General features: G+C 35.1%; 2 protein-coding genes across 2 annotated transcripts in view; one reads left to right on the forward strand and one right to left on the reverse strand.

The window, feature by feature from the left end:
- Window positions 1-24,482, reverse strand: part of LOC112058158 (bifunctional heparan sulfate N-deacetylase/N-sulfotransferase) — a 160,881-nt gene extending 136,399 nt beyond the window's left edge. The window contains exon 1 of the mRNA XM_052882607.1: window positions 24,214-24,482. The gene's annotated coding sequence lies outside the window, so the exon portion shown is untranslated. The remainder of the gene's footprint in view (window positions 1-24,213) is intronic.
- Window positions 24,483-26,518: 2,036 nt separating this feature from the next.
- Window positions 26,519-27,413, forward strand: LOC112058160 (39S ribosomal protein L47, mitochondrial). Its single transcript, XM_024098866.2, has one exon. The coding sequence runs from the start codon at window positions 26,580-26,582 to the stop codon at window positions 27,351-27,353; it is 774 nt and encodes a 257-aa protein (XP_023954634.2). The 5' UTR covers window positions 26,519-26,579; the 3' UTR covers window positions 27,354-27,413.
- The last annotated feature ends 477 nt before the right edge of the window (window positions 27,414-27,890 follow it).

Consider the following 27,890-nt stretch of genomic DNA (forward strand, 5'->3'; position numbering starts at 1 on the left):
GAAGCGATTTGGCTGAAATTCGGAGTGGAATTAGTCTAGTATATTCTCTAGATCTATTTCCACTCTATAGGCTACTTTCATCCCGCAAAAATTCATGGTTCCCGCGGGATTTATGAAAAACTGAATTCCACGCGGGCGTCCGCTAGTTTAATATAAAAAATATAATCCATTTGTATATTTACCTACTATTAACGTTTAATCTGCTCAATCGAAGTCATAAAACTTTGCACCCTGCACCTTAGACCCCTACTCCATCCATATGGAGAGTAGGGTTCCCAAAGATATATGAATGACAACCTTGCATCGGAAAATGCAAGATAACCTCCAATAGGAATACCGACGAAATCAAACGGGTGATGTTACTGGATACAGGCGTCTCAAGACCGTGATGTTGAAAGTACTTACAAAAGCCACACGTCTAGCAGTGAACATCTATCGGCTGGTAATGATAAATATTATGATTATGATGATGAATAGCATGACGGTTTGATGTCATTCACCATCATGCAGCAGCAGCTGCAGCGCTAACGGCTTGACGTCCGATAAAACTGATCAGGAGATCGATTCTTGTTCTTTATACTCGTCGATGTAATATTGGCCTATAACAAGTTATAATACAATTTGACCTTTATTTTTATGGGATGCCAAAAATAAAATGTCAATGACAACGACGTTGCCATGGAAACGAGCGATGTCTCATCGCTGTCACTATACAGAATTCAGGGGCTGATGTTAGCGCTGCAGGCATGTGAGCTTATTGGATCGTCAGTGGCTGACTTAAGATTTTAAAAGACAAAGCAACTGTTGTAGGTACGTCACTACCACCTTTTCACATATTAATCTTTCGCTGAAAAGCTAAACAATTTCAGCGCAAATATAAGCAAACTATAATGTACCGTAAATTTCGGATGCAGCCAACAGGTGCACCTGCATAAATATCATGAAGTGTGCATTGAAAATTAGTAGGTCCATTAAATAAGTTACGTGTTATAAATTTAGCTCAGCACTATAGGAATTTTAATATAATATGTTTATATTAAATACACTTACACTAATATTATAAAGGCGAAAGTTTGTGTGTAAGTGTGAAAGTGTGTAAGTATGTTTGTTCCTCTTTTACGCTGCGGCTTCTGAAGCGATTTGGCTGAAATTTGGAATGAAAATAGAGTTTACTCTGGATTAACACATAGGCTACTTTTAATGCCGGAAAAATCCATGGTCTCGCGGGATTTGTGAAAAACTGAATTCCACGTGGGCGTAGTCGCGGGCGTCCGCTAGTATTAAATATAAGACATTTTTATGTTTGAATAATTGAATCGCACTTTACTTTGCGAAAATTCATTACGGATAGGGACTGATTGATTTTTTTGCTATTCTCCGCGGAAATTCGACGAATCCAAGTAACGTCACCCAGATCCGACAGAAAATCCTTTATGTAGGTACGTTTTTTCACCCCAGAAAGAGCACTCAGGTGATGTTAAGGTACTTAATTAAAAAAAAAAACACAATAATATTACAATCTAACGATTTGTACCTACGTTTTAATAAAGACTAGCGGACGCCCGCGACTTCGTCCGCGTGAAACTCGATGTAAACTTTCAACTACCCCTACCCAACTCTACTCCTACCCTACCCCCTACCCTACCCCCTACCCTACCCACCTCTACCCCTACTCTACCCCCTACCCTACCCCCTACCCTACCCTACCCCTTCCCTACAATACTCATACTTTTTCCTGAATTTTCTTTGCTATAAACTCAAGGAGCAAGGAGCTCAAGGAGCCCGAGACCTTTCCAACGAATGCAAAACCGTGGAAATCGGTTCGTGCGTTCTGGAGCTATAGCGTCAGGAAGAAAAACTGGACTTATTTTTATATAGTAGAAGATTAAAAAACCAAACTTTTAATAACGATTTAAAAAAATCATATAAAATCTAATATCACAAGAAAAATTAATTCTTTTGATATTCATTGTATTCATCAGGTCTGCAGATAACCTACCTGAGAAGTAACATAATGCGACTTGACTCTCGGCAGGCGCTGTGTTTAATAAGATAAAGTGATGTCGCGCTCTACCCTGCAAGAACAAAGCTTTTCCTTCCGAGTTACCGACGTCCTGAACAATAGATACCTATACACAAAGCACCCTCCACAGTACTTCATTCTACCCACACTTCACGCTATACATTACAAAAGTTTAATATCGAAATGCCACCGGATCGTATAGACTAACTTCACGTTCGGAAGTTAATAAGTTTTGCCATAGCCTGTGTGTATGTGGTCTTATTGGTTCAACCGTTATGTTTGACGCGTTCTCCTGCAAAATGTCTACCTTTTATTGCGATTTTATTAAATAGTGACTGTCGATTGAATTCCGGGTCCATACTTTATCTCGATCGAATGTGAAATTGATTTTATCCAATACTTCGTTTTCACTGTTTGTGTTGTCAGTCGTGTATCCAATAAATTTTCTGACGTTAAACGGGAGTGATAGAACTAATCCTAATAGTACGAGAGCCGGCATTAGAAATACCTTCATCTGTTATTTAATTGGGATAATAAATTAATGTTAGAAAATATTCACATTAATACATTGCACATGTTAAGTTGCGCCCGAACATTATTAAATGATTGATTTTTTTTTATTTAAAATGAATCTCATTGGTTAATTTTAAAAAATCGTACGTTAATAGAATATACCCAAAAGAATTGAAAAAGCAAATGTTGCCTACTTTCACATTGCAACTGTGGGGTTAACAGATATAAACAGTTAAGTAATGTTATTTATATACCCTCAATCGACATCATTTATTTAACCGTCTAATATGTCAAATGAAAGCTTATTTTATGCTTATTTTATTAGGTTGCCTTCGATCTAGTTCATGGTTTCTTAAATTTTGTATGAAAAATGTGTTTGGCCCAATTTAACTAAGCAACCTTTTTGCAATGTGTCACTTTGAACATTATCTATCATTTCTTTCATAGTACTAATGAATAACAGATGAGGGTATATATTTTGAATGCCGGATCTTAGACTATATACATTGTTTCGTTTTTGATCCTGTGTGACAGGGAAGGAAAATTTCTTTAGAGTTTCTATCCACTAAAATATTCAATGGTCATTTTCAGTGCTCTCTCGAAAGGCCCCGGAAAACGCTCTGGTTGCACATTCCTTTAATGATTATGTATGATTGAATTTTTATCTATTTATAATATTTATTATTATTATTTATTTATTATTATATATATTATTTTCATGATTAAATGTAGGTTTTCTAAATAAAAATATAAGAGTTGGGGAGAAAGAAAAAAGAATTTTATAAATTGTATTATTGCAACGAAACTACTAAAATATTTTGTACACACTTACCTTAGCTAATGTATCCTTATGGCACAGTATCAATCTTCATCTAATGCCAGTGCTTATAAAGTACACATTTACTTGTATTATATACAACATAATTACCTGGAAAGAAAGAATACGGATGTTATGATAACACTAAGTTTAAATTTATTAGTAAGTAATAGGGCTCCTTTCCTTTTCATGGCATTAATTAAAAATATATATACTCATCTGTTATTTATGAGTGATAAGAAATAAACGATAATAAAAATGTATATCCTCATCTGTTATTTATTAGTGATAAATGATAGATAATATTCACAGTGACATATAGCAAAAAGGTTACTTAGTTAAATTGCAGCCAGACTCATTTTTCATACAAAATCTAAGAAACCATGAACTAGATCAAAGGCCACCTAATGCAGTTAAATTGAGCATAAAATAATCTTTCATTTGACATATTAGTCGACTAAATATGAGGGAATATAAATAACATGAGCCAAACTGTTTGTATCTGGCAACCCCATAGTTGCAGTGTGAAAACAGGCCAACTTTACTTTTTCATTCATTTAAGTATATTCTATTAAATAGTGTACGGTTTTTTTAATTAACCAATAAGTGAAGGAGATTTAACAAATTAAAAAAATAATCGTTTAATATTATGCGGCCGCAATTTAACTAAGCAACCTATGTGCAGTGTACCAATGTGAATATTTTCTAGCATTTATTTCTTATCCTAAATAAATAACAGATGAGGGTATATATTTCTTATGCCGGATCTCATACTAGTACCAGAACATTTTAGATACGACAGCTATTTACTAACACACCTACGGTATTAATGTACGTACATGGATTCGTGACTTGGAAATCAGTGAGGCTGCTAATGTAATCAAGCAACGACAATGACTGCCAGTTAATTATACGAACAGCATGTCAATACTAATCGAACTTGTAATTGGCGTGTCTTGTAAATTATATGCTACGGTACTTGCGTAGTGAAAGTTTACACTGCCATTTGCTGCGGTATTGCCTAATTATTATCATTATCATCTCAACGTTAAACGACCACCTGCAGGCTAATTCAATAAATACATAATAATAAATACAAGAATATATATATATCTATGCAAAAAATGTCATCCGGTGCTTACTAGGTGGATATCACACAGTAGGTAAATTACATTTTGTCAATTGATTTGATGTTTATTTTAATAAGGTTGGTAATAGATTAAAACAGTAAATAGGCCAGCTGGTTTACGTAGGTTATTTTAGTAGGATTATGCTCATTTAGATAGTAGCTCGCTCGCCGTGACAACAAATGGCAAGAGATGCCCAAAGCCCGCAATGTTCTTTACGCCCCGGATGACGACATAGCCACAGACACCACAACACCACTGCACAGCGACTACGGTAAAGACAAACTCCTCGATTTTTACGCTACCCGGAAGTGGGTTCATACTCGTAGTCAGTCAGTATCACAAATTATAAATGTGGGCGGAGATCAAAGTCAAAGTCAAAGTCAAAATTCATTTATTTCAAATAGGCTTAGTTTACAAACTCTTTCGAAACGTCAGGTAATAATATTAAACTTAAGATAATGGTGAAAATAATCATTCGAAAACTTAAAATTAAAGTTACGAGGGTTCCAAAGCGCCTTGATCCGAGTAGAGCCCACAACAAACTCAGCCAAGGTTCATCACACTATAGCTAAGCAAATTCGTAACACTCTCGATGGTCTACGCGGGCCGGGAGGGGGGTAGCAATGCCTCACGCGTACGACTTTACACCCCCCGTCGCCCGCACATCACAGGAGTGTCATCAATGAACTTGTCAAGCTATAGCACTAGGAATTGCAGAGATTCTGAGCTCGCCTACTTCAATTTAATTATTATATCTATGTATGGCCGCTGCTTTAGTATTGTATTTATTAACCCCCGACTCAAAAAGAGGGGCGTTATAAGTTTGACGTGTCTGTCCGTCTGTGGCACCATAGCTCCCGAACGAATGAAGAGATTTCAATTTAGTTTGTTTAGTATGAAAGGTGATTTATTTGCGAGTGTTCTTAGACATGGAAATCGGTTGAGCCGTTTAAAAGTTCGGGGGGGGTTTAAAAGGGGAAGAATAACCGAATGTCGACAAATATACTCGAGTGGAGTCTCAAATGAAAGCGCACTGAAAGAGTATAATGATGATTTGATCGAGAGTGTAAATAATAAGTTCATGACCTTCGGGGCTTTTTCAAAATTTTCATTTTAAATAAAAGTAAACTTAAAGTAAACAGAAACAAAAACGACAAAAACTACTACAACTACGAGCAAACCTTCAAATTTTTAATCCTTTACACAAGTTATTAAAAAGAGTTTTTAATACCAATTAAATTCGCGGCACGCTATTCCATTTCACCCTAATCTCTCACTTCGAAACAAAGCTTTTAATGTGCGTAAAGTTCGAGAACTTCTTGGATAAAGTCGGAATTACCATTTATATTTGTTTAATGAGCAAACACAAATAAAAACTTGCTCAAAGGGCTGGAACGTCTCTGCTTAACCGCCGCGGCCCGGATTTGTAGCAAATGTTTATTTTAATTATATCTAAGCCGGTTTTGGTTTCCTACCGTGGTCGCGGAGTTTTTTAGGAAAATGTGTCGACTTAAACCACCGTCCACCCTTGTGTCCGAATAAGCCCTCATTCACACGAGAGATTTTTTAACGGACGTTAAAATAGCGTTCAAATATAGTATAAAGTTAAATGAAGGTCCCTTTCCAACGCCCAAAATTGAAAATGCAACACTGCTCGAAAAAGAACGCTGTCGTTTGAACATAAGCCTCAATAGCTCGACTGTAAGAGCGGTCGGACTAATCTTCGAAGGGTGGTGGTTCGATCCCTGCCCCGTTAGTCTATTGTCGTACCCACTATTAATACAGTCTTTCCCGATTAGTTGGAGGGGAAAATTGCTCATATTTAAGGCAAATATTATTTGAAAAAAAAAACTTAGGTATGCATTTGTTGTACAACGCTTTTTTAGGCGGGTGATGAATAGTTAATATAAATTGAGCTTTCCTATGTTTGTCTCTAATGTGTTCCTGTATTATTCATTCTATAAAATTGAAACTTTGGTGAGTTCATTTCCTAATGTTTCTCAATTGAATTGAAATTTCATTGCCAAAAGTATTAAATATTGAAATATTACTTACAGTCAATTTAAATGGTTATAAAATATCGACGTATAAAGTACTTGCCTAGAGTAAATCAGGCTACGTAATGCTTTTATAAAAGAAACTAGCTTCTCCCTGCAATAAGTAAACAAAATCAGCAAATTGCGGTTTCTTGTTTCTGCAGTAAGTAATGCTATTATATTATTTTTTTAATTAAACCCTAAAAAATAATTTTAATTGGCAAAAAATATTTTTTTACATTAAAGCAAATGAAACCTCTAAATCCAACTTAGTTTTTCAAACATTCCTAGACTAGGTACATTCAAAGTTTGCGTTTGACAAAAATCTTGTACTAATTGAGCTGTGATGTAATGCCTCCTAAACGAATATTATTATTAACTAGCTGACGCCGCGCGGTTTCACCCCCGTGGTTCCCGTTCCCGTAGGAATACGGGATAAATGGGCTATCTAACACTAAAACATTTTTTCAAATCGGACCAGTAGTTCCGATTAGCGCGTTCAAGTAAACAAACTCTTCAGCTTTATAATATTAGCATAGATTTTATTCAACCTAGCGTTGGGAAAATCTTATAACAGGACACACGGCATGTACGGCATAATACGTGATATCTAATTACCCCCATGCCTGCATTAATGCAACATGATTAATTTACTGTAAGGCCTGGACGTAAATGTAAGACACTTCCTGTCCGTCAATCAAGACTAAGTTAAGCTTTACTTACAGAGGTAGGAAATTGCATTGTCACAATATAGTCATACTTATACATTATAATAATATACACGAAATAAATATTCATCATTCTCAGCCTATTTTGACAGCCAACTACAGGACTAGGCCTCCTCTTATAGACGGGGAGCTTGTATCCACCAAGCTACTTTAGTGCGGATTGGCGGGCTTAGGGTGATATTGTTTAATTCTTTAACGACCACTATCAAATGTTAATGATAATGACCTGGATGACGGCTCAACGTGCTCTTCGGGGTATGGGGGTGTAAAACCACCAACCACTCAACTCCCGAGGTGAGATTTTTTACTGAAAATTTCTTAGATAAAAAGAAATCTCATTTTATAGCTTGAACTAAGACTCAAAACCAGAACCCACTGCAGCAACGTCAAAAAGCAAAATTTTTTGTCAAAATAATATAATAATATCCCGTTATAACTCAAAAGACGGGCGTGATTTGAAAACTTGAACCAAATCGCGCACATTATAATTATGTTAGTAAAAGAAACGAAAAATCACACATTATACTATAAAATTATATAAAACTTATTTATGGTAATTTATTCTTAGCTTTGAAATGATAAATCTCAAACACGAAATTATACCCTACGGAGAAAGCATATAAAGTTACAGCTTATCTTCGGCATTCAACGTCTCTCCGTTCTACAATATCGGCCTATCGGTCTACTAATGGCCTACATCTGAAAGGTGAATGGCTTCGTGCTACGGCAGAAACGGGGAAATCTCTGCAAGACGAGGATCGATGACGCAATATATCCTATCACTCCCATGATATATTATGTTTAATATTATGACGCCATATTTTCACCGGAAAAGCGAGAGAATATGCTTGCGCGTTTGTGTTAACACCGATAAGAAAATGTTATGTGATTATTTAAAAAAATGCTGCTCGCCAATGTAGGTATTTTCAATCAGATGGATTTTTTTCTAACTTGAAACTTTCAAATTTTGATGTTTTTAGTCCGTAGTTTCATTTCACACATTAATTTTTTCCAAGAGTTTGTAATCTACTATCAAGTCCCTTTATTTAATTCTGATATTCCCTAAAAAAGGCATATCTTTTACATATATTATGCACGACTAAATATATAGCTATCGTAATAATATTTTACATTTATTACGGAAAATTAATAAAATGTTAATTCTTGTGGATCCAAGAATTTTAATATAACAATCTTAATAACAACATATTAAGTCCTGAGGGCTTATTTCCATCTCGTCCCATTTTTATATTCCATATTTACATTTCGTTATCAAGATGAAATATTAAATTTTTGAATTACCTACCGCCTCGGCCAATATAGTTAATACTCGCTTTATGATTGAAGTTATGGTTTCCTTTTGCGAAGCGATTTCTATCACTGACGTTACCTACCAATACCATGCGGTCGCATGGCAGTTTTACCATGGAGCTGGTAATGAAGAAGCCATGGGACCTTCTAAACTAAGAGTTACCCGATGCCTGGAGCAATAATTTCTATACATTCAGACATCATTGATCGTGAGTTTCTCATGTTCATGTTTGCGAGTTTCTTGAATATCTCATAAATTATTATTAATTAACTTGTGTTTTACGTTAAACAGACAAGCCTTTGTTGAGCAAAAAGTCAAATCAAGATAAAAACGGAACTATAATTGCCATTTAAAAAAATGTAAGAAGGCAGTTAATTTACAGATCATATAAAACAGTAACTTTGTTTTCAGCAACTGTTTAAAGGTCGCCATTGACGGTCAATTATTCTCACGTTTCTGAAAAGCAAACGGCAGTACCCACGCGGCATACTATACAAGTCATGTACGCAGTGACCAAACACACGATCAATTATAGTCGTGGGTGCTACAGAAACGTGAGAATAATTGACCGTTTGTGGCTAGCATAATACTAGCGGTCGCAATCGCATTTATTCGCGAGAAAATCGGTGTAGGCATTAAAGTCCTTTCAGTAGGTAGTCTTTGAGTTTCACACGATAGACAGAAAAACAGATGCGCTTGAGGATTTCTGTTTTATTACTGGGTATATGTATAAAGTTTATGATAAATTCAGTTATCGCCGCGTTGCAACGACTTGTGGTACGGACGGTTTCAGTGTGCTCGTGGCGTTCGAGCATTCCACATCTCTTGTTGTGTAATTCTTTATGGGTTACTTGGGATAGGCGGGGAGACTGACTTGAGTGGAAAAGGGGAGTGTTTGTTAACAGTCAAGGATCCTTTAACCCTACACACAACGTTCACAAGTGCATGACTTCACTCAAGGTCATTCGCTGCCATTCTAGGGTCTTATTTTGGTTACAGTTTGGTTTGTTAATTAAGTTGTCCTGACAAGTGTCCTTATTTTTGTAATCACTTCCGAGTCTGCTAAAAAAATGAGAAGTAGTAATTTCAGAAATTTCCCGTATACCTATTTCATAAGGCATAATGCCTTGTCGAATTTTTAAAACTCACCCAGATTCTGAACACGCAAGTGTAGAAAGAGTTTGCCAAAGTACATGACGGATGACGTGATGTTGGAATATATTATGAGCGAGTTCAGACGGTACGGAATTTTTAACGCGCAAGTTTATCGTTCGATTTTGTTTCATAAATATTTCGATGAAAAATTCCGACAAGACACTTTTGCAAAATTACAGATAACTACGAATATACCTCGGTTTCACCCGCTTATAGGTATATCCTGGCGTGGAAATATCGGCCTATTTGCTAATATTTAAGACTTTATAATCAATCTTAATATACGCAAAAAACTACTAGACCAATTTGATAAATTCTTTCATCAATAGAAAGCTACATTATCAGGGAGTAGGAAAGGCTATATTTTATCCCCGTACTTAAAAATATAGTATTTCATAGATTTCTTTCGGACTTACTGACCTATCTCAGGTAACACAGCCCAAAGCGTAAGATCTCTTAAATGATCCGGTACCATACGACCGCGGTTATCCTCTAATCATTACTATGACTATGTATAATGTCAGCCACTGACGATCAAGTAAGCTCACAAGCCTGCAGCGCTAACGGCTTGACAGCCGATAAAATAGAACGGCTAACATTAGGTTCAACCAACATATTTATAAGTAATTTGTGTATTTAATATACAAGAAAAATATTAAAATACATACCTACCACAGATTAAACAATAATAAGCAGTTATAGCGTAAGGAACACGACGGTGTCGTAGCCGCACCAAATACCAAATTCAATAACGAATACATACTCGAGTCAGTACGACACGAAGCGTCGCATCAGTAACTTTAAATATTATTCAAGAAAAATGGCGTTTTATGTTTTTAAATATTTTAAAACTGTTTACAAAGACTAAAGAAACAAGATGGAGTAATTTTTTTATATTTTAATTTACGTAATTATTATTGTTTGTGTTAAATTTTGAAATACAATTTATGAGAAAAGTTTGTATATGCGGATATCAAGGAGACGTGTGACGTTTGTTTTTTTATATGTATCACCGACTTCACCACGCTGCTTGTAAAGACTCATTCTGTATGATCTTTATTCTGTGTCTACATCTAACAATTTGAGATGAGAACACCAAACCAACGAAGGGGCCGTTTTAATAATGCCAACGCCTTAATATTCCCTAAAATTAAGATTTTCGTTGAGAAAATTATAAGCACGTATAAATTCTGAACACGTCTAAAGATATAAATTTATAACGAGGAAACCAAGCGGCGACAGGCGGTGCTTTGCGACTGCGAATTTATTAAATAAATTAATTGAACTAGACTTGCTAACGAGTAGGTAAACCTAACCGCACTCGCAGACTTACTATTAAGTCTTCATAGCCACTTGAGGTCTTCATTTTGCAGTAATAAATTTTAATAAGCGTTTAACGCATGGATGCCAATCAAAATCATAATTTATCTGAGGAAAATTGTCGTATTAAGTTTCATTATACTAAGTTTATTTTTTTATTGATTTGAATTGAATTGAATAAATAAACAGTTTGATATCATTGAATGGTTGTTTTACTACAGTTACATATTTTTTTAACTGGGCTGTTAATGTTGATGATGATTATCGTATAAATCGATGTTTATTTTTAGACCTAAAGATTAGAGAAAGAAAGTCCTCTGCAACCTAAACGGCTATTCTAGGCTTCTGAATGAGAAAATGAGATAGTTTTGTTTAATGCATTACAACCAATTTGTTTATTTGTTTTATTACAAAAAATATTATTTGAAGAAGTTTCTGCCTTGTTAAATTCCCATTTCACCGAAAGATTATATGAAAAAGAAATCTTTTAAAGGGTGAACAGATATTAATAATGCAAGCTCACCGTTCATCTGAGACTGCAACTGTCTGTCGCCTCTTTGAAGCGAGATTGCAGCAAGGCACGCCTTTTGTTTGATAAAAGCATGTAACTCGTGAGTGTGGATCTCGTAGGGGTAGGAGTAAAAAAAGCTACAAAAATTTCATGTAATATGTATCAAAAAAATTACCAACGTCTATGAATTCCAAATTCTTTTGCATTGTGACAAGTCTGTTAATTCAATGATTTGGATAATTTGGTTTGGACTTTATGCAAAAAATGCATAAAAAATCACCTCTTAATAATCTATACTAATATTATAAAGCTAAAGAGTTTGTTTGTTTACTTGAACGCGCTAATCTTGGGAACTACTGATCCGATTTGAAAATATATTTCAGTTAGATAGCCCATTTATCGAGGAAGGCTATATATTATCCCCATATTCCTACGGGAACAGGAACCACGTGGGTGTAACCGCGCGGTGTGAGATAGTGACAAATAAAAGGGACCGAACTCATTACCTCAGAGCTCGTGGATCGATCCTTGGCCAATAAATATTGTCGTACCCACATCTAACAGTGTCTTTTCGGACTAGTTGGAGGTGAACATAAATATTGGTCATATAAAAAAGGCAAAGGCAAGTCTTAAAAGCACAAACGCACGTTTGCTTTACAACTCTTCGTAATTTCATCTTCAAGCTGAAGTTAATTTGATATGTTAGGTTAATTTGATCTTATGGCTGTGGTAAATAACTCTACCACCAAGCGGTGTATTGTTCCACTAATATGTAAAAACTAATGTCAAGGTTTAGATTAATCATACCCTTAGAATGAAATAAAATTCCTCAAACTACAGACTATACCTAGTCAAAAACTCAAAATGATCTTAATATAAAAAAAATTAATAAAAATAATTCAACCGACTTAAAAAACATAAAACGTACTACATGTTCTACCTACTGATAAGTTTGAAGGCGGTGCTAACCCGGTGATGTATTAATTCAAGCCATGACAGAATATCATAAAGATAAAGGTTTTTCAGATTGTGTTCTTTCATGTAGCTCTTGAAACGGCTTAAATTAATACGACACCGGTTTAGCACCGCCTAATTACCGTATATCCTATCGAACAAAAAAATAACTATTCAAATCGGTCCAGGAGTCTTCGAGTAATCAGGTAACATACATACAAAAAAACAAATAAACATACACTCGAATTGAGAGCCTCCTTCTTTTTTTGAAGTCAGTTAAAAACATTAAGTTGACTAGTTTCAAAGTATTTAGGTTATTTAGTTTAGTAAAAAGTTTTAAATCATTAATTCTTGTTCCAAAAGTGCACCGAGAGACAAAACTGTAACAGGTTAGAACGTGGCAAAAGATAATTTAACGGCTTAACCGGCACCATATGTGAATAACGCCTTGTGTGCACACGTTGCTTGTATTTGTTACATAACGTGCGAGTTAAAATAAAAAAAAACATTATGGTACATCTTGCTATTTTTTAAATATTGAGATAAAGTGAAATATTTCACTTTTTGTTGAAAATTTTGAAAAAGAAAACGTACCTAAACATTCCATCATCAGATTTATTAATGTCTTTGTCACCTCGTTTTTGACGGCCTCCGTGGCGCAGCGGTATGCGCGATGGATATACAAGACGGAGGTCCTGGATTCGATCACCGGCTGGGCCGATTGAGATTTTCTTAATTGGTCCGGCCGGGAGGCTTCGGCCGTGACTAGTTACCACCCTACCGGCAAAGACGTACCGCCAAGCGATTTAGCGTTCCGGTACGATGCCGCGTAGAAACCGTAAGGGGTGTGGTTTTTCATCCTCCTCCTAACAAGTTAGCCCGCTTCCATCTTAGATTGCATCATCACTTACCATCAGGTCAAATTGTAGTCAAAGTCAGCCTTTGACTACAATTGTAAAGAATAAAAAAAAAAAAACCTAATATAGGTACACAATATCAATTCCGATCTATATTAATATTATAAAGAGGTTTAGTTTGTAAGGTTGCAGAGCGATCTACTGAACCGAATTTAAAAATCCTTTTACCAATAGAAAGCCACATTATTAGCGAATCTTATGTATTCTACACTATATTTTATCCGTCTTTACACGGCAACGGGAACTATGGGAACACGTAATCAATATTCTCATATGAAAATTAGATATTCCTTCAGAGGGAACGTTTTTGTGGAGGCAACATTTACAAACCAAAGTTCAAGTCGTAAATCAAAAGAAGCCGAAGAACAAGCGCGGTAGTTTTGCAAAAGTTCATCTCATATTTATCAAACAAAATTTGATTCTGCTTAGCATCTATACTAACATTATAAAGCTGAAGAGTTTGTTTGTTTGTTTGATTGATTGAACGCGCTAATCTCAGGAACTACTGGTCTGATTTGAAAAATTCTTTCAGTGTTAGATAGCCCATTTATTGAGGAAGGCTATATGACATATATTATCCCCGTATTCCTACGGGAACGGGAACCACGCGAGTGAAACCGCGCGGCGTCAGCTAGTTTTGTATATTTATGAGTATCTCAACCTATTTCTCTAAGAACTCATTGTTAAATGCACAATAACGTTAGGGTAGATTTTAGTAAGGGAACCTTACCCTTAGCAATGATGCTTGGCGACAGAAATAAACAGTAGGTACTCACTCAGGGGCGTAGCCGTATCAGCTGTATCAATGTTACGGGGCCCCGGACTACAGAGGCCCCTTACGTGTGCAAACAAAAATTTGTAAGAAGTAATCTACAATATATAATATACAATATATAAAAGAACTATTAAAATAATAATTGTAAAAATGTTAATTGTAAAAATAATTAATTTTGTATATTGTAACTTTATTTTTTTTTTTTAATTTAATTTGGTAAATATGACTATTGGTGTTATTTTTTCTTTTTTGTTTGTAATTTCATTTAATTTAATTTAGTAATTGTGACTGTATTTATCTTTTTCTTAATCTCATTTCATTTAGGTATTTTGGTAATTGTGACTGTTTGTATTTTTTTTTGTATTTACTATTAATTTAGTTGAATGTTGTAAAAAACAATATACATATAATCTTAATCTAAAAAAAACTGCAGAAATTACAAAAGTAAAAAAAAAATCGATTGTCTGTAAAGTCGGTTTACTGACGATAGTTAAACGTGAAACGTCATTTAAAAATACTGATGGAATGGTTGCATTTTTCAAAAGAAAATGTTTGTTTTTCTAAAATACTGTTTAATAATCTTCATAGACCAGAATATACTTTATTTCTTGTAAAAAAAGTTGGCAACCCTAGAGCGAGGGAACGACGCATTACGTCATCTTTTTCGAGAATGCAGCCGGCTCGTCAATTGGGCCCCCCAACTAATTTTGATACAGGTCCTCTCTGAGGCACGCTACGCTGCTGTACTCACTAGGCTAATAATCTTTGTCACAAAGACTACTACTACTAAATTTAACCCATTTTATTCTGACAAACAAAACAATAACCAGTCAGCGTAACGTAACGTGCATATAACAATTCAAAGTGATTTTCCAGCGCTTGTTAAAACAAAAGTACGCCTATCTGTGTTTCCATACAACACCTATCCCCTTTCCGGAGTTCGTTCCTGTTCAATATACCTACCTACAGTACGTAATAAAAGTTTAATATTGAATTGCTATGGATAAACCGCAGACAAACTTTCGAGCTCGGGAAGTTCTGCCTTTGCCAGACAACGTGGTTTAATTGTGCGAGTCGAAGTATTTCACGACAGAAATTACTCCGTCGGTTGTTTACAATATTTTCCTCAATAAAAAACGTTTTAGTGATTTATTCTCGGACAAGCTGCGGTGGCCTGCTTCCGTCAATGTAACAGTTGTCAATCAATGTGCCTATATGCAGCAACGATACCATTAAAACAACATGTCTAACTAGCTGACGCCGCGCGGTTTCACCCGCGTGGTTCCCGTTCCCGTAGGAATATGAGGATAATATATAGCCTATAACCTTCCTGGATAAATGGGCCATCTAACACTGAAATATTTTTTTAAATTGGACCAGTAATTCCTGAGATTATCGCGTTCAATCAAACAAACAAACTCTTCAGCTCCAAAATATTAGTATAGATACAAATAATAATGGCAAGTAGTATTGTCCTGGGGATAATGTCAGTAGTATTTTCCCGAGCAAAAAGTCAAAAATTAAGTAGGTACCTACATCCACTTTTAAATTGTAAAATTGCTTGGAATCCTGGGTCGGGCTAGGTAGGTATATGCGATACTAATTTATTCTTTCTTCTAAGAAATTTCAACTAAAATTGTCAGCCCGGAGTTGGGATGTTGGTGATGTTATCCTCATGCCTCGGAGAGCATGTTAAGCGTGCCCCGACGACTCGCATTGGAGCAGCGTGGTGGGTAAACTCCGTGAGGAGAGAGACCTGTGTGTCATAAAAAAGCTGATAATGATGATGACTTTTAAAAATATCCTATAAAAAAATAACTGTCGCCTGATGGCAGGCATCCACGGACGCATCGCATCAAACGAATTTTTAATTTTTCGGTAGATAAAATTCATTCGATGCGATCCGTACGATGCGGATCATTGGACGCACTTGTATGACTTTCTATACAAAGAAAATGTAGGTACATTACATATACATTTAATAGATATATGATGATATTGTTTTTTCTTTAATTTAAGCTAAAATAGCTCGGCTTTTAAACGTTTTGTCATTTTCATTTGTTTTCATATATATATGTATTTTTTTAACCGACTTAAAAAAGGAGGAGGTTCTCAATTCGACGCGTACGCTTTTTTTTAATATTTGTTACTTCGTCATTTCCAGATACTTCCAGATTGATTCCATTTAATAAAAAAAATAATGATAATTTTTCGGTAGATAAACCAAATTCATTCGATGCGATCCGACCGATGCTGATCAATGGACGCACTTGTATGACTTTATATACAAAGAATACTAAAATCCGTTTAGTGCGATGCATCCGATACGTACGATGCGGATCTGTGAACGCCTACCATTACAGTGACATAATATACGGATGTCTCTGTAGCGAAGTTTGATCGACCCTGCAATTGAATTTCAGGGATAGTATGGGACCCTTAGCCGCTCGGACACCTGAGTCCAACGAGGCAACGCTTAATGGACTGTCACCAGAGTATCTACGCCGGTGATTGATCATATACGAGGTATCTACATCAGAAAATTTTCCTGTAATGCATGGATTTGTGACTCGACATTATATTGCACATGCCCGAATATTGAATGATGCAGATCTGTGAACACCTACCATTACAGTGACATAATATACGGATGTCTCTGTAGCGAAGTTTGATCGACCCTGCAATTGAATTTCAGGGATAGTATGGGACCCTTAGCCGCTCGGACACCTGAGTCCAACGAGGCAACGCTTAATGGACTGTCACCAGAGTATCTACGCCGGTGATTGATCATATACGAGGTATCTACATCAGAAAATTTTCCTGTAATGCATGGATTTGTGACTCGACATTATATTGCACATGCCCGAATACTGAAATTTCACTCATGTTAATAGACACTATGTTAATACTGTAAAATAAAAACTTAAACAATTAAACAAATAACAAAACTCGACTGCATATATTTTATATAAAAAAAAACTAAAAAGAAAAAAACAAGCTCAGTCCAAAAGTCTAGAAAGCAATTGGAAAACAGTCGGGATCATATAAAAAAAAATAAAACGAACGCTTACAAGCCGAGCTATTTCAGCTTAAATTAAAAAAGAACCAGTATTTTCTTCATCTAATAATTGTATATGAATATTAATTCAAAGTAAGGGTTCTAAATATACAGTGGAACTACACAATACACAGTGATGGCGCATCTTGCAACGATATCCAACAGCCTAATGGGTTGTCGGGCGTCCATCCACGTCGGTGATTGATCGACACTCTTCGCGACATGTGGACATAACCTATATCGCTTATATACCTCCAACGCGTAATAAATCATGCGTTTAACTTGCTGATAAAATACTAGGCGATATCATTTATCTTTTGTAAATACATGTATCATATACATAAATGTACATATGTCGATAAAAAAGATGGTTACCTATTCTGACTAAACTTCGTCTAGTTGTAGGAACTAACTCTATGATTTTGAAGGAATATACATTGCAAAGAAAGTCAGTATATAATTTTTTAAACCTCAAAACGGCCGTGGCTAGTTACCACCCTGCCGGCAAAGACGTACCGCCAAGATTTAGGATTCCGTTACGATGTCGTGTAGAAACTCATCTACTCCTACTCCTAGCAAATTAACCCGCTTCCTTCTTAGATTGCATCATCACTTACCATCACGTGAGATTGTAGTCAAGCGCTAACATGAAGGGAATAAGAAAAACGAAATACAGTAGATCCCGACAAATAAACTACAACAGATAGATCAGGACATCATTAATGTCCTTAAACAAGGTTGCAGGACAAGACTAATACATGAATTCTTAAAGAACTGAAAGACCCTGACAGCAAACAACCCTTGACATGATGCGATTCTAAATTGAAAATTTTGAAGACGCACTGCAAAAGTTGAAAAAAAATAAATTGAAAATTTCGTCATTGCTAATGCATCAAAATCTTTTTGTCATATTAGAGTAAGTGATTACTTTAAGTAGCATAATTAGGTAGTCTTTACACCAAATACACTAACTTTTATAACTATGTATGTGTACATTAGTCGTTATATTTTTCACTATGCCCGACCCATATCCCGCTTTTCCGTCTAAGACGCGTTTTTAGTTGGGTCGCTGCGAAATCGTATTAAACAGGTTCTACTGTATTTTTAAATCTAACTTACGGAACAATGTAACATATGATTACCCGGCTTCGCACTCTTATTCCTACTGGGGCCATTTTCTTCGATGTAGCAAAAGCCTTCGACCGAGTATGGCACGAAGGCCTAATAGTTAAGCTTAGCCGCTTCGGCGTACCTAGCAGACTTGTCCGATTGTTTCACAATTATCTGTCAAATCGCACCTTTCGATACCGTCTAGATGGCACTCTCTCGTCTCCCAGGCCCATCCGAGCGGGAGTCCCTCAAGGATCCGTGCTCTCCCCGCTTTTATATTCACTCTTTACGAGTGATATACCCACTAACCATCCAGGTGTGCACATCGCCCAGTTCGCGGATGATACCGCACTGTTTGTGACACACCCTTACCGTAGATCCATAATACGCATCTTGCGTATGCGTATAAAAGACAGATTTTTTTTTTATCTTGGTTAATAAGGAATATATTTTTTCAAGTAGGCATAAACCACGAACGAAATCATCCCCCAACAAAGGACCCTCGCCGAGCATTATAACAAAAAACGCATTTCGGAATAACAGACCCAAGTTATTCGAGTGGAAGTGATTAATTTTCTTAACAATTTTCCCGTCATCTCAAATCTTTTCAGAGGCACAAAACATTTAGCCAATTCAGCGCGCAGGAGCTCGGCTATGATAATAGACCGTATTGGCTGGGTGGGACAGTCATCACAAACGCACGCTATTAGGGTATTGTCAGCGTTCTTTCGCAATACCCGCGTATTGGGAACTTTTTGTGTTCCTAAGCCCTTCAGCATATCCTTTACTATATTATACAAGACCATATTATGTAAAAGTCCTATATCATCAAAACAGTCCTATATCTTCCAACACACGTGGAATTTGAAATGTTTGCCCGTTAAATTAGGCTCAGTTAATAATAAAAATTGTAATGACGAAAATATTCTCTCTATCAATATTGAATCGCTACATTTTCTTTTTAAAGCCATTTAAAAAGTCAACGCGAGCTAAGTCGCGGGTTTCCACAAGTGCATTAATAAAGCACTTAATTTAAATACAAAGTAACAGTTCGAAAAGAAAAACTACCAACTATCTCAGTACCGCTACGCTGCCTTTAATTACCAAGTATTTACTCCTATAAATAGTGTTACTACATTTTTTGCCGCATTAATGAATTCAGTTTTTTTAGTGATGCGCCGACTAGTTGCCAAATAGTCGGTAAAGCCGATTAGTCGGCAAAAAGCGCCGACTAGTCGGCATCTTTGCAACCGACTAATCGGCTAATCGGCAAAAATCATAGTCGGCGCTTCTCTAGTTTTTTTTTTTTGCATCGACAACAACTGCCGCAGTTAACTGCGAGCGGTTGCAATCTCTTGCAGATAGCGTGTCGACAACACAGCGTCCGCTTTTATACACCTATTCGCTGCAAAACAAAGCATCCCCGATCTAATCAACGCAACAATACACCTCGAATAGCTGGAACATAAAGCCAGCGCCCAGCGCTCTTGCCAACATGGCTGATTTAAATTACAAACAATATTACACGGCGCGGATACAAACGAGTCCATTGTAGGCCGTGTGCGGCCGACAGCTGTTTTAGATAACGTGTGACCTCCCCAGAATAAAGCGAGCGCTCCGTGAACAATTAAAACAACAATGGCGTCGAGCACGCGGCACCACTTGTCATCGAGGATTTTAGCAAACACAGCGGAATAGGGTACACACGAAAACATGGCGGGCCTTAAAGCCGATTTAAGGTGAGCCACGTACGTATAAGGCACAGTGGATGACCATATAGGAATCGAAAAGCACCATAGCCGGCTGCTTTATGTCATCGGTAGTCGGACTTAAATGGATTGTGGGAACTGAAAGGTTTAGTTAAAAACAACTCCGTCGGAATGTGACCTACAAATTAAATTTCAAATAAAAAATACTTACTGTATTGAAAAATAATATTACTCGATGCTATTGCAGTTAATTGTTAATAATTAAGATTTATACAATAATATTATAGAAATAGGTTTAGTGGATAACAGGCGTCAAGGCGCGTTTATTTAATTAACACCATTATCTGATAACATTACCTGACGTTTCCGAAAGTTAAAAGTGCTTATAAACTGAGCCTAATTGATAATAATTAATTTTGACTTTAATATAATGATGAACTTCCGCAAAGTAACGCCTGCTTCTAACCAATTTTGACTTTTACTTATATGGATAACATCGTCCACTAGTTAAAGAAATTTGAATTTTGAAAATCGCCATATAGATTGCACATTGCCTATCAGGAGGGTTATGAATAATGTTAACTATTTTTAAATGTTAACTTTCTGTATTCTCCGTTGAAAACAAAAAATACTCGTGAAAGAATTATTTCGATACGATAAGGAATTTTAAAGTGAACACGCGGTGATCTGCTCTCGTTTAACGCCGTGACGTTATCAAACAACATTTATTCGCCCGTTATAGGCAATTTCGTACTTCTGCCTTACCTACTGACAAACTAATTGTTAGAATTGAACAATTATTTTAGTGTTGAAAAGCCCGTTTAACGAGGAAGGCTATAAGCTACATAACATCACGCTACGACCAATAGGAGCCAAGCACCGATCAAAAATGTGGCCTAAACGGGGAAAATAATGTTCGGTCGTCGGCTAGTCTTCTTAATATATAAATGTGAAAGGTCATTCTCACGAAATCTCGAAAACCGCTTGACGTACAAAGATGAAATTTGGCAGGGAGGTAGTCCATAGTTAGTAGTTATCTGCTAATAATGGATTTTCGATAGGGCCGGATTAAAGAGGTCTAGAGGCTCTCACAAGTTTGTATGAAAGTCTATTACGGCTTTTATATTATACATAAGTACTCTTAATTAAAATACTTTAACAATACAACTATACTAAAGATAGGAGGAAAAAATATTGATGCTCATGTCTTTTGGGCCATTGAAACTCATAAAATTGGAATGTGTATAAGAAAGTTGAAAGGCAGCCCCTTAACAAAGAAATAGGTAAATCACCTTTTTATATTTTATCTGCTCCAATAATCTTGTATCCTGAAGCCTTTGAATATGCCACTCAAGACTTACTGAATGTACTTAAATAAATGGTTATGTCTGTTAACTGTCTGTCTAATATATCTACGGAATTTATATTTCTAGCATCCCCATCGTAATTGATGTACAAGCGTTTGTTATACAATCGTAATATATGATTAGTGATGTTCAAGATTGTATAGTTTTTTCAAGCAAAGTACGGTAAATTTTCGATGATGTACTACATTTTTATGGTTCTGTAACCAAAGGGCTGGTGGAAGGCTTCGGCGGTGGCTAGTTACCACCCTACTGGCAAAGACGTACCGCCAAGCGATTTAGCGTTCCGGTATGATGTCGTGTAGAAACCGAAAGGTGTGTGGATTTTCATCCTCCTCACAAGTTAGCCCGCTTCCATCTTAGACTGCATCATCACTTACCACCAGGAGAGATTGTAGTCAAGGGCTAACTTGTAAAGAATAAAAAAAGATCAAACTGGACACTATTACCTACTGCTATTATTACTCTGCAAGCGTATTATACGTCTGTCCTTCCACGCGTCTGTCACCAGGCGATATCTCATGAACCGCTTTATTTCTGTTGTCACTATAACATCAAATACTAAAAAACAGATTTAAGCTAAAGCTAAGGGAGCTCCCATACAAAAAACGTGATTTCTTGCCGTTTTTATTTATACTGGTACGTAAACCTTCTTGGGCGAGTCCGACTCGCGCTTGGCCGGTTATTTATAATAGTAATTGATGGAACAAGCAAATGGTTCACCTGATGGTAATTGGTAACCCATCAGTACAACACTTCGCAGGCCATGCAACCCTTCTCACAAAGTGACGCCCTGTATCCATCAACTTGATCAGCAGTTGGCTTCTTGTGCCTGTAGTTACACCGCCAACCATGCCTTTCAGACTGGAACAGCTGGACTTGACAGCAGTACTTACGTGATCATACTCTGTCACAAAAAGCTCTACTACTACATAAAACATAACTATGACAAAACAATAATGTGCTAAGCTAATATTATAAGGAGGCAAGATTTGATTTTTGTTTGTTTGTTTGTTGAGATTTATCTCAAAAATACTCAAGCTTATTTAAAAATAATTTCACTATTTGTAAGTGATATTTTTTACTGTGTAACATACACTGTATTTTATGACATTTTATGATATTATTACACAGTAGCCAGTGAAAATGTAGGGTAACAAAGGATATTATTTAATCCTAAGTTTTTAAGGGGTGGATGGAAACCTGAAAGATCAATCAACGTTTACTGCATTACTGTCATAAGTAACTTCTCTTAACATAGGCTTTCCCATTTGGCATTTGGCATGTCTAAAAAAGTTAACATAAAGATCAATTATAGATGTGCATAAAAATGTAACATAAAAACCAAAGAGTGAGAGGATTCCATACAGGTTCATAAACAGTTCATATTTGCTTAACCTCAATTATTGATAAGGTAACTTGTACTTTAAATAAAGGCCATATTTTTCAAGATTTAATTACAATGTTAATAATAGTTCTCAGAATTTGTTTCGCTTTGTTTCATTTCTTCAGAAATTTCTTCAGAGGTATCAAGTTGCTATATATATGCTGCTAATAATCATTCATAAAAAACATAATAATTATATAGGCACAGTTAAATGGAGTACCTCCCTTTTAACATTTTTTAACAATTAAACTTAGCAGGCATCTCAGCTATACTTATTATTATAATGATTGAATCAGAAAAGGAGATTTATATACAAAAAGTTCAGTTTTAATGTTTTTGAACATTATCAAGTCAGAGTTTATGGACACAAAGGGAATGGATGAAAACACTATACTACCACCCTACTCAATGTGTACTGTTTACCAAAAAACAAATTGAAAATGAGGGTATAAATCACTAGTAATTTCTTACCTAATAATAATTATAATTAACTTGTTCTTAATGTGATGTTTCAAGATGTTTTAAAAGACACATACAGTCAAAAATATTGTCAGGGTAGTGATGCCTAGAGGTGTACGACACCGTAAGTTATACTTAATTACTTAGTATTAAACATTCATCACATTAAATGCCAGCAAACCAATGATTAAACTCATCTCTCTAGAAGTTGATTTTGTTCCATATTTATATGATTTGGGTTCTATGCCTGCAATGGATTTATTTTGCAGAATATTAGGATAGTTTAAAATCATGCCAACCTGGATAATCCAAAAATACTGATATCTAGACCAACAATATTTTATACTACAGATCAAAACTGAGCAGGCAACTGTGTTTCAATTAGTCGCTTATGAATAATGAAAGTTATAGACACATAATACCTCAATATTGTCTATGATGTCGAGTTATGTGTTTAGGAAGTGTAAACACAAAATTGTGCATGTGTGTGCTCAGTGGAGTCGCTAAATTCTGATCACTTTTTGCTGTGATTTTGTAGGCACGTAACATATCCATAGTGTAACATATCCATAGTGTATAATAATAATTAATCTAGGCAATATGTCAGACTAGCTGTTTTTAAAACCAAATCATAAATTACACACCAGTTCACTTATTTTGATCTAATTTTACAATAAATGCTTGTGTTTCATCATTGTAGTATTCGTAGGTGCATTGTCTGTTGACAAACAACTTTTTTTGTGTAAAATTATAAGATTATTGTAAATGTAAAGAATGAAGTTTGTACAATTTAATTAGTTCTAATATTGCTAGTTTATACTTTTGTAACTTTCCAATATTACAAAATGCGGTAATGTTATTCAAATTTCGATTACATCCAGACGCTTAGAAACTAAATTGTATTCATAGGAAATTAGTATCGTGTATTAGGTTACCTTACAACTCTTTACGAGATTCCCAGAAGTCAAGTGATCCTGTTTTAATAAAAACAATCAGAATTTCACGGAATGCGTTGCTGAAGTCTGTTGTCACTATAAATATTTAGTCACCTAATGTTCACAGTCATTATAATTAAACCAAACACAAGTCACAAAATCACACAAAACAGATGCAATGAATTAAAAACAATCTTAGAATTTCAGTTTTGGTACAAACACAAAGACGAACTTCTAAACATTTTTCATTTGAACTGTCATTTTTTTAACCGGCTCTGCGTTCTACCTTTTTTGAGCCCAGTTGAAAATGATTTTGTATAGTGACTTGTATTGTAATCTGTGGCAATAAACTTTATTTCATTCATAATCATTTATTAAACTAAATGAAGTTGTATTTTTTTTTTGTAATGTAAGTTTAAACATAACATCTGTGAATTTGACTCGAAAAAGCTAGAACTCGGAGTCGTTTAACCGCTATCTACTTATCTATCTACGTCAGACTAATTATATATCAACCTGCCTCGATAGACGTCACCGCTGTTAAAATATAAGATCAACGATCTAACGCGTTTATAAAAACTGTTTCTATTGTTTCTGTTTCTGTGTAATCATCGATTGTTTCTAGAATCGATGGTTAATTCTTGTAACAGTTTACATCATGTACAGAGCTCTTAAAAATACCAGTTTGTGTAATTGAATGTTATTAAAACGTTCAATAACTTTTAGTTCACTAAAAAGATGAAGTTAAATTTAATTTGTAAGTATTTCATAATTATATCAAATTTGTAAAAAAATATCTAAAAAGAATCCATTCTTCAACCATCAAGTAATCAATATTCAAAATCAAGTAATGGAATATTCTGTGTAACGACTTCAAGCGAAGTCTGTGCATAAATTACACGTGTGTGTATTGTGAATTAAAGAAAAATTATTTATTTAGCAGGTCGATAGAATTTTTTACGGATAGAAGATACTAATTGCTGTTGAGAAAATAATTTTTAAAATTTTTGGAATCTGCATTAATTAGATAAATATTTTTATTGTTTCGCTCCCTTGTCTACAAATTAAACATAAATAATGTTCAAAACAGCCAATAAAAACACCTGGAATTGAATCAATCAAAATAGCCAGTGTAAGCTGTCAATGTCATTTAATATTGTCCAATGTTATTAGGACGCAAGTTAAAAAGAAACATTAAATCGTAGACAGAGAAGCATTAAACAAAAAAATCCTTAAATTGCTTTAAAAACGCCTTAAACGCGTAGATTATTGACAATCTGACAGGGTGTGAGTTACAAGTATGTTTCCACGAAAAAAATTCATAACTAATGTTATCAGCTAATGAAAAAAATACATTTTATTTAATTAATTTAATAAAAAATGCGGATTTCAAAACTTTTTTATTTTGGGTTTTTAGCCCTATATTTTATGTTCTTTTAATTTGTTTTCTTTAGGTGACACTCGGAATAAAGGCCCAGCCTCAATACAAAATTGGGACATGTACTTTATAGTTTTATGTAGTGTAAGGACACAATATTGTTTTTTGGTGGTAAATATTTTCGATGTGTGAGTTTACCTCGTCCCTTCCAAAAATAATGACATTTTGATAGTAAATTTTGGTGCGATACAAGTCCATATGTAATTGATCTTAGTCTATAAGAGGTGTCATAATAATCTGTGGATAGCAGATTTAAAAAAAGAGTTTGTTGTGCTGAAACTTCATACAAAGATTTTTGGACATAGGAGGTAATGCATGTGTTGGTTGCGAACATAAATTAGTAGGCACAGAAAGCAGACAGTAAGCGTACATTAATTTCAACCACATCTACATAGTCATTTGGTGTAAATCGTCGAGTGGTGTAATTCTAAGATACGATAAAATAATCATGAGTTCGATCCTGGGTAACGATACCAAAAAAAATTTTTTTTTTTCTCAATAATTGTTTGAAACTAAACTATTTTAAGTGTTTAACAAGCCTCGATGAAAAAATAAATTAAATCAAAAATCTTCATTTAAAAGTGTCACTGGTTTAAGTCTAAAATATTCCATTTGCGGAACTAGGAGCGCTGCTACTTCCAACGTTTTCGTGTATGTACCTTCACTTATCTTGGAGTAATATATTCTTTGGTTGTGCAGAGTTGTGCTTGTGTGTACTGTGTCCGTTAGGAGCACAGACCATAGGAGTATTAGTGTTCTATGGTACTGTGTTCAAAAAAAAAATTGGAACCATAGGTATCTAATAATTTGTTTGTCCTTCATTTGTGGTTTGTGTGTTTGACACTGACGTGACATGAACCCTATTGACTTGACTATTGGTATTGAAGTGAGGTTATTGTGAATTTATAAATTACCTATATTTAGCAAAATGAATTTTCTTTTCAACAATATTTTACGTAATGCAGCGGTAATATCATATCGCTCACATAATTCCTTAAAGCTATACATAACAGCAATACAAAATATTACATATATTCACACCACAAGTAAACATAACAATTTAATGGATTTCTTCGATAATAAAAAGAACTGGAATGAAACTAACATTCGTGTTGGCAGAGCTTGGCGTTTGGATGAGTTAAGAATAAAGTCGAACACAGATCTACACAAATTGTGGTATGTTTTATTGAAAGAAAGAAATATGCTATTTACTATGGAACACGAATGTAATCGAAAAGTGCGACTTTTCCCGAACCCAGAAAGGATTGACAAAGTTGAAGAATCAATGAATAACATTGAAACTGTCGTAAGAGAACGTAACACGGCATATTACACATTGGAAACTGGTGAAACTGGAGAACGGCCTGTTGAAGATGTAGTCAATCTATTTGGCTTACCAGAGAAGTATCCTAAGAATGAATACATAATACCAAAATTTATGAATACACGTTGGGTAAAATCTTATCTGGAACATGGATACATAAATAGTCTTGCTGTCAAAAAATTCTATAGATTATACCAGGAAAAGTTACGTAGTATAAAAAGAAATGAAAGGAACAGAAATTTCAACCATGTTCAACACCTTTTGAAGCGTTTTCCTGATATGGACTTGGAAAAATTACAAGCAGAGTATCCCGAGGTCGATTTAGAGAAGGCTAAAAGGACTAAAAAAGCTAGAGGCCATTTTCTGCCCAAATACTGAGTTGACTAGTTCAATACAATGATTATATCAGTAGAAAATAAATTACCTGAATCCACCATACTTTTGAGTTTATTTTCAGCAGAACACCAAAATTCTTTCTGCCTGCTCCTAATATCATTAACTTGATAATAATTACCATGGTCTTAGAGTCAAAAGCTAGATACTTAAAATAAATTAATAATTGTGAACTAATTCTTTTCAGTAGAAATCTGCCTTCTGAACCAAAAGTAAATGCATGTTCAATTGAGTTGTTTCTAAAATTAAAATTGTCTATATACATAAAAATGAATCACTGTTTCACTAAAACTTGAGGTGATGCATATCAGGTAGGTCTGAGAATCTGCAACAATTATTATAGGTCTGAGAATCGGCAACACACCTTAAAATTTATAAGGCAAAACAAAGCATTGAATATTGATGGAGTTGTATCAAGTAATGTAAGTATTTTTGGATAATATATATAACTTATGAATATCAGAAAGGCTTATTAAACTTTATCCCCTTTAATATTATTAAGTTAGAAATTAACCTTGTTGA

The sequence above is a fragment of the Bicyclus anynana genome, chromosome 7, assembly GCF_947172395.1.
Source record: "Bicyclus anynana chromosome 7, ilBicAnyn1.1, whole genome shotgun sequence".
Classification (NCBI taxonomy): domain Eukaryota; kingdom Metazoa; phylum Arthropoda; class Insecta; order Lepidoptera; family Nymphalidae; genus Bicyclus; species Bicyclus anynana.

Bases quoted from the DNA above. Each gene is read 5' to 3' on its own strand.
- LOC112058160 (XM_024098866.2), top strand. From the start codon at position 26,580: ATGAATTTTCTTTTCAACAATATTTTACGTAATGCAGCGGTAATATCA.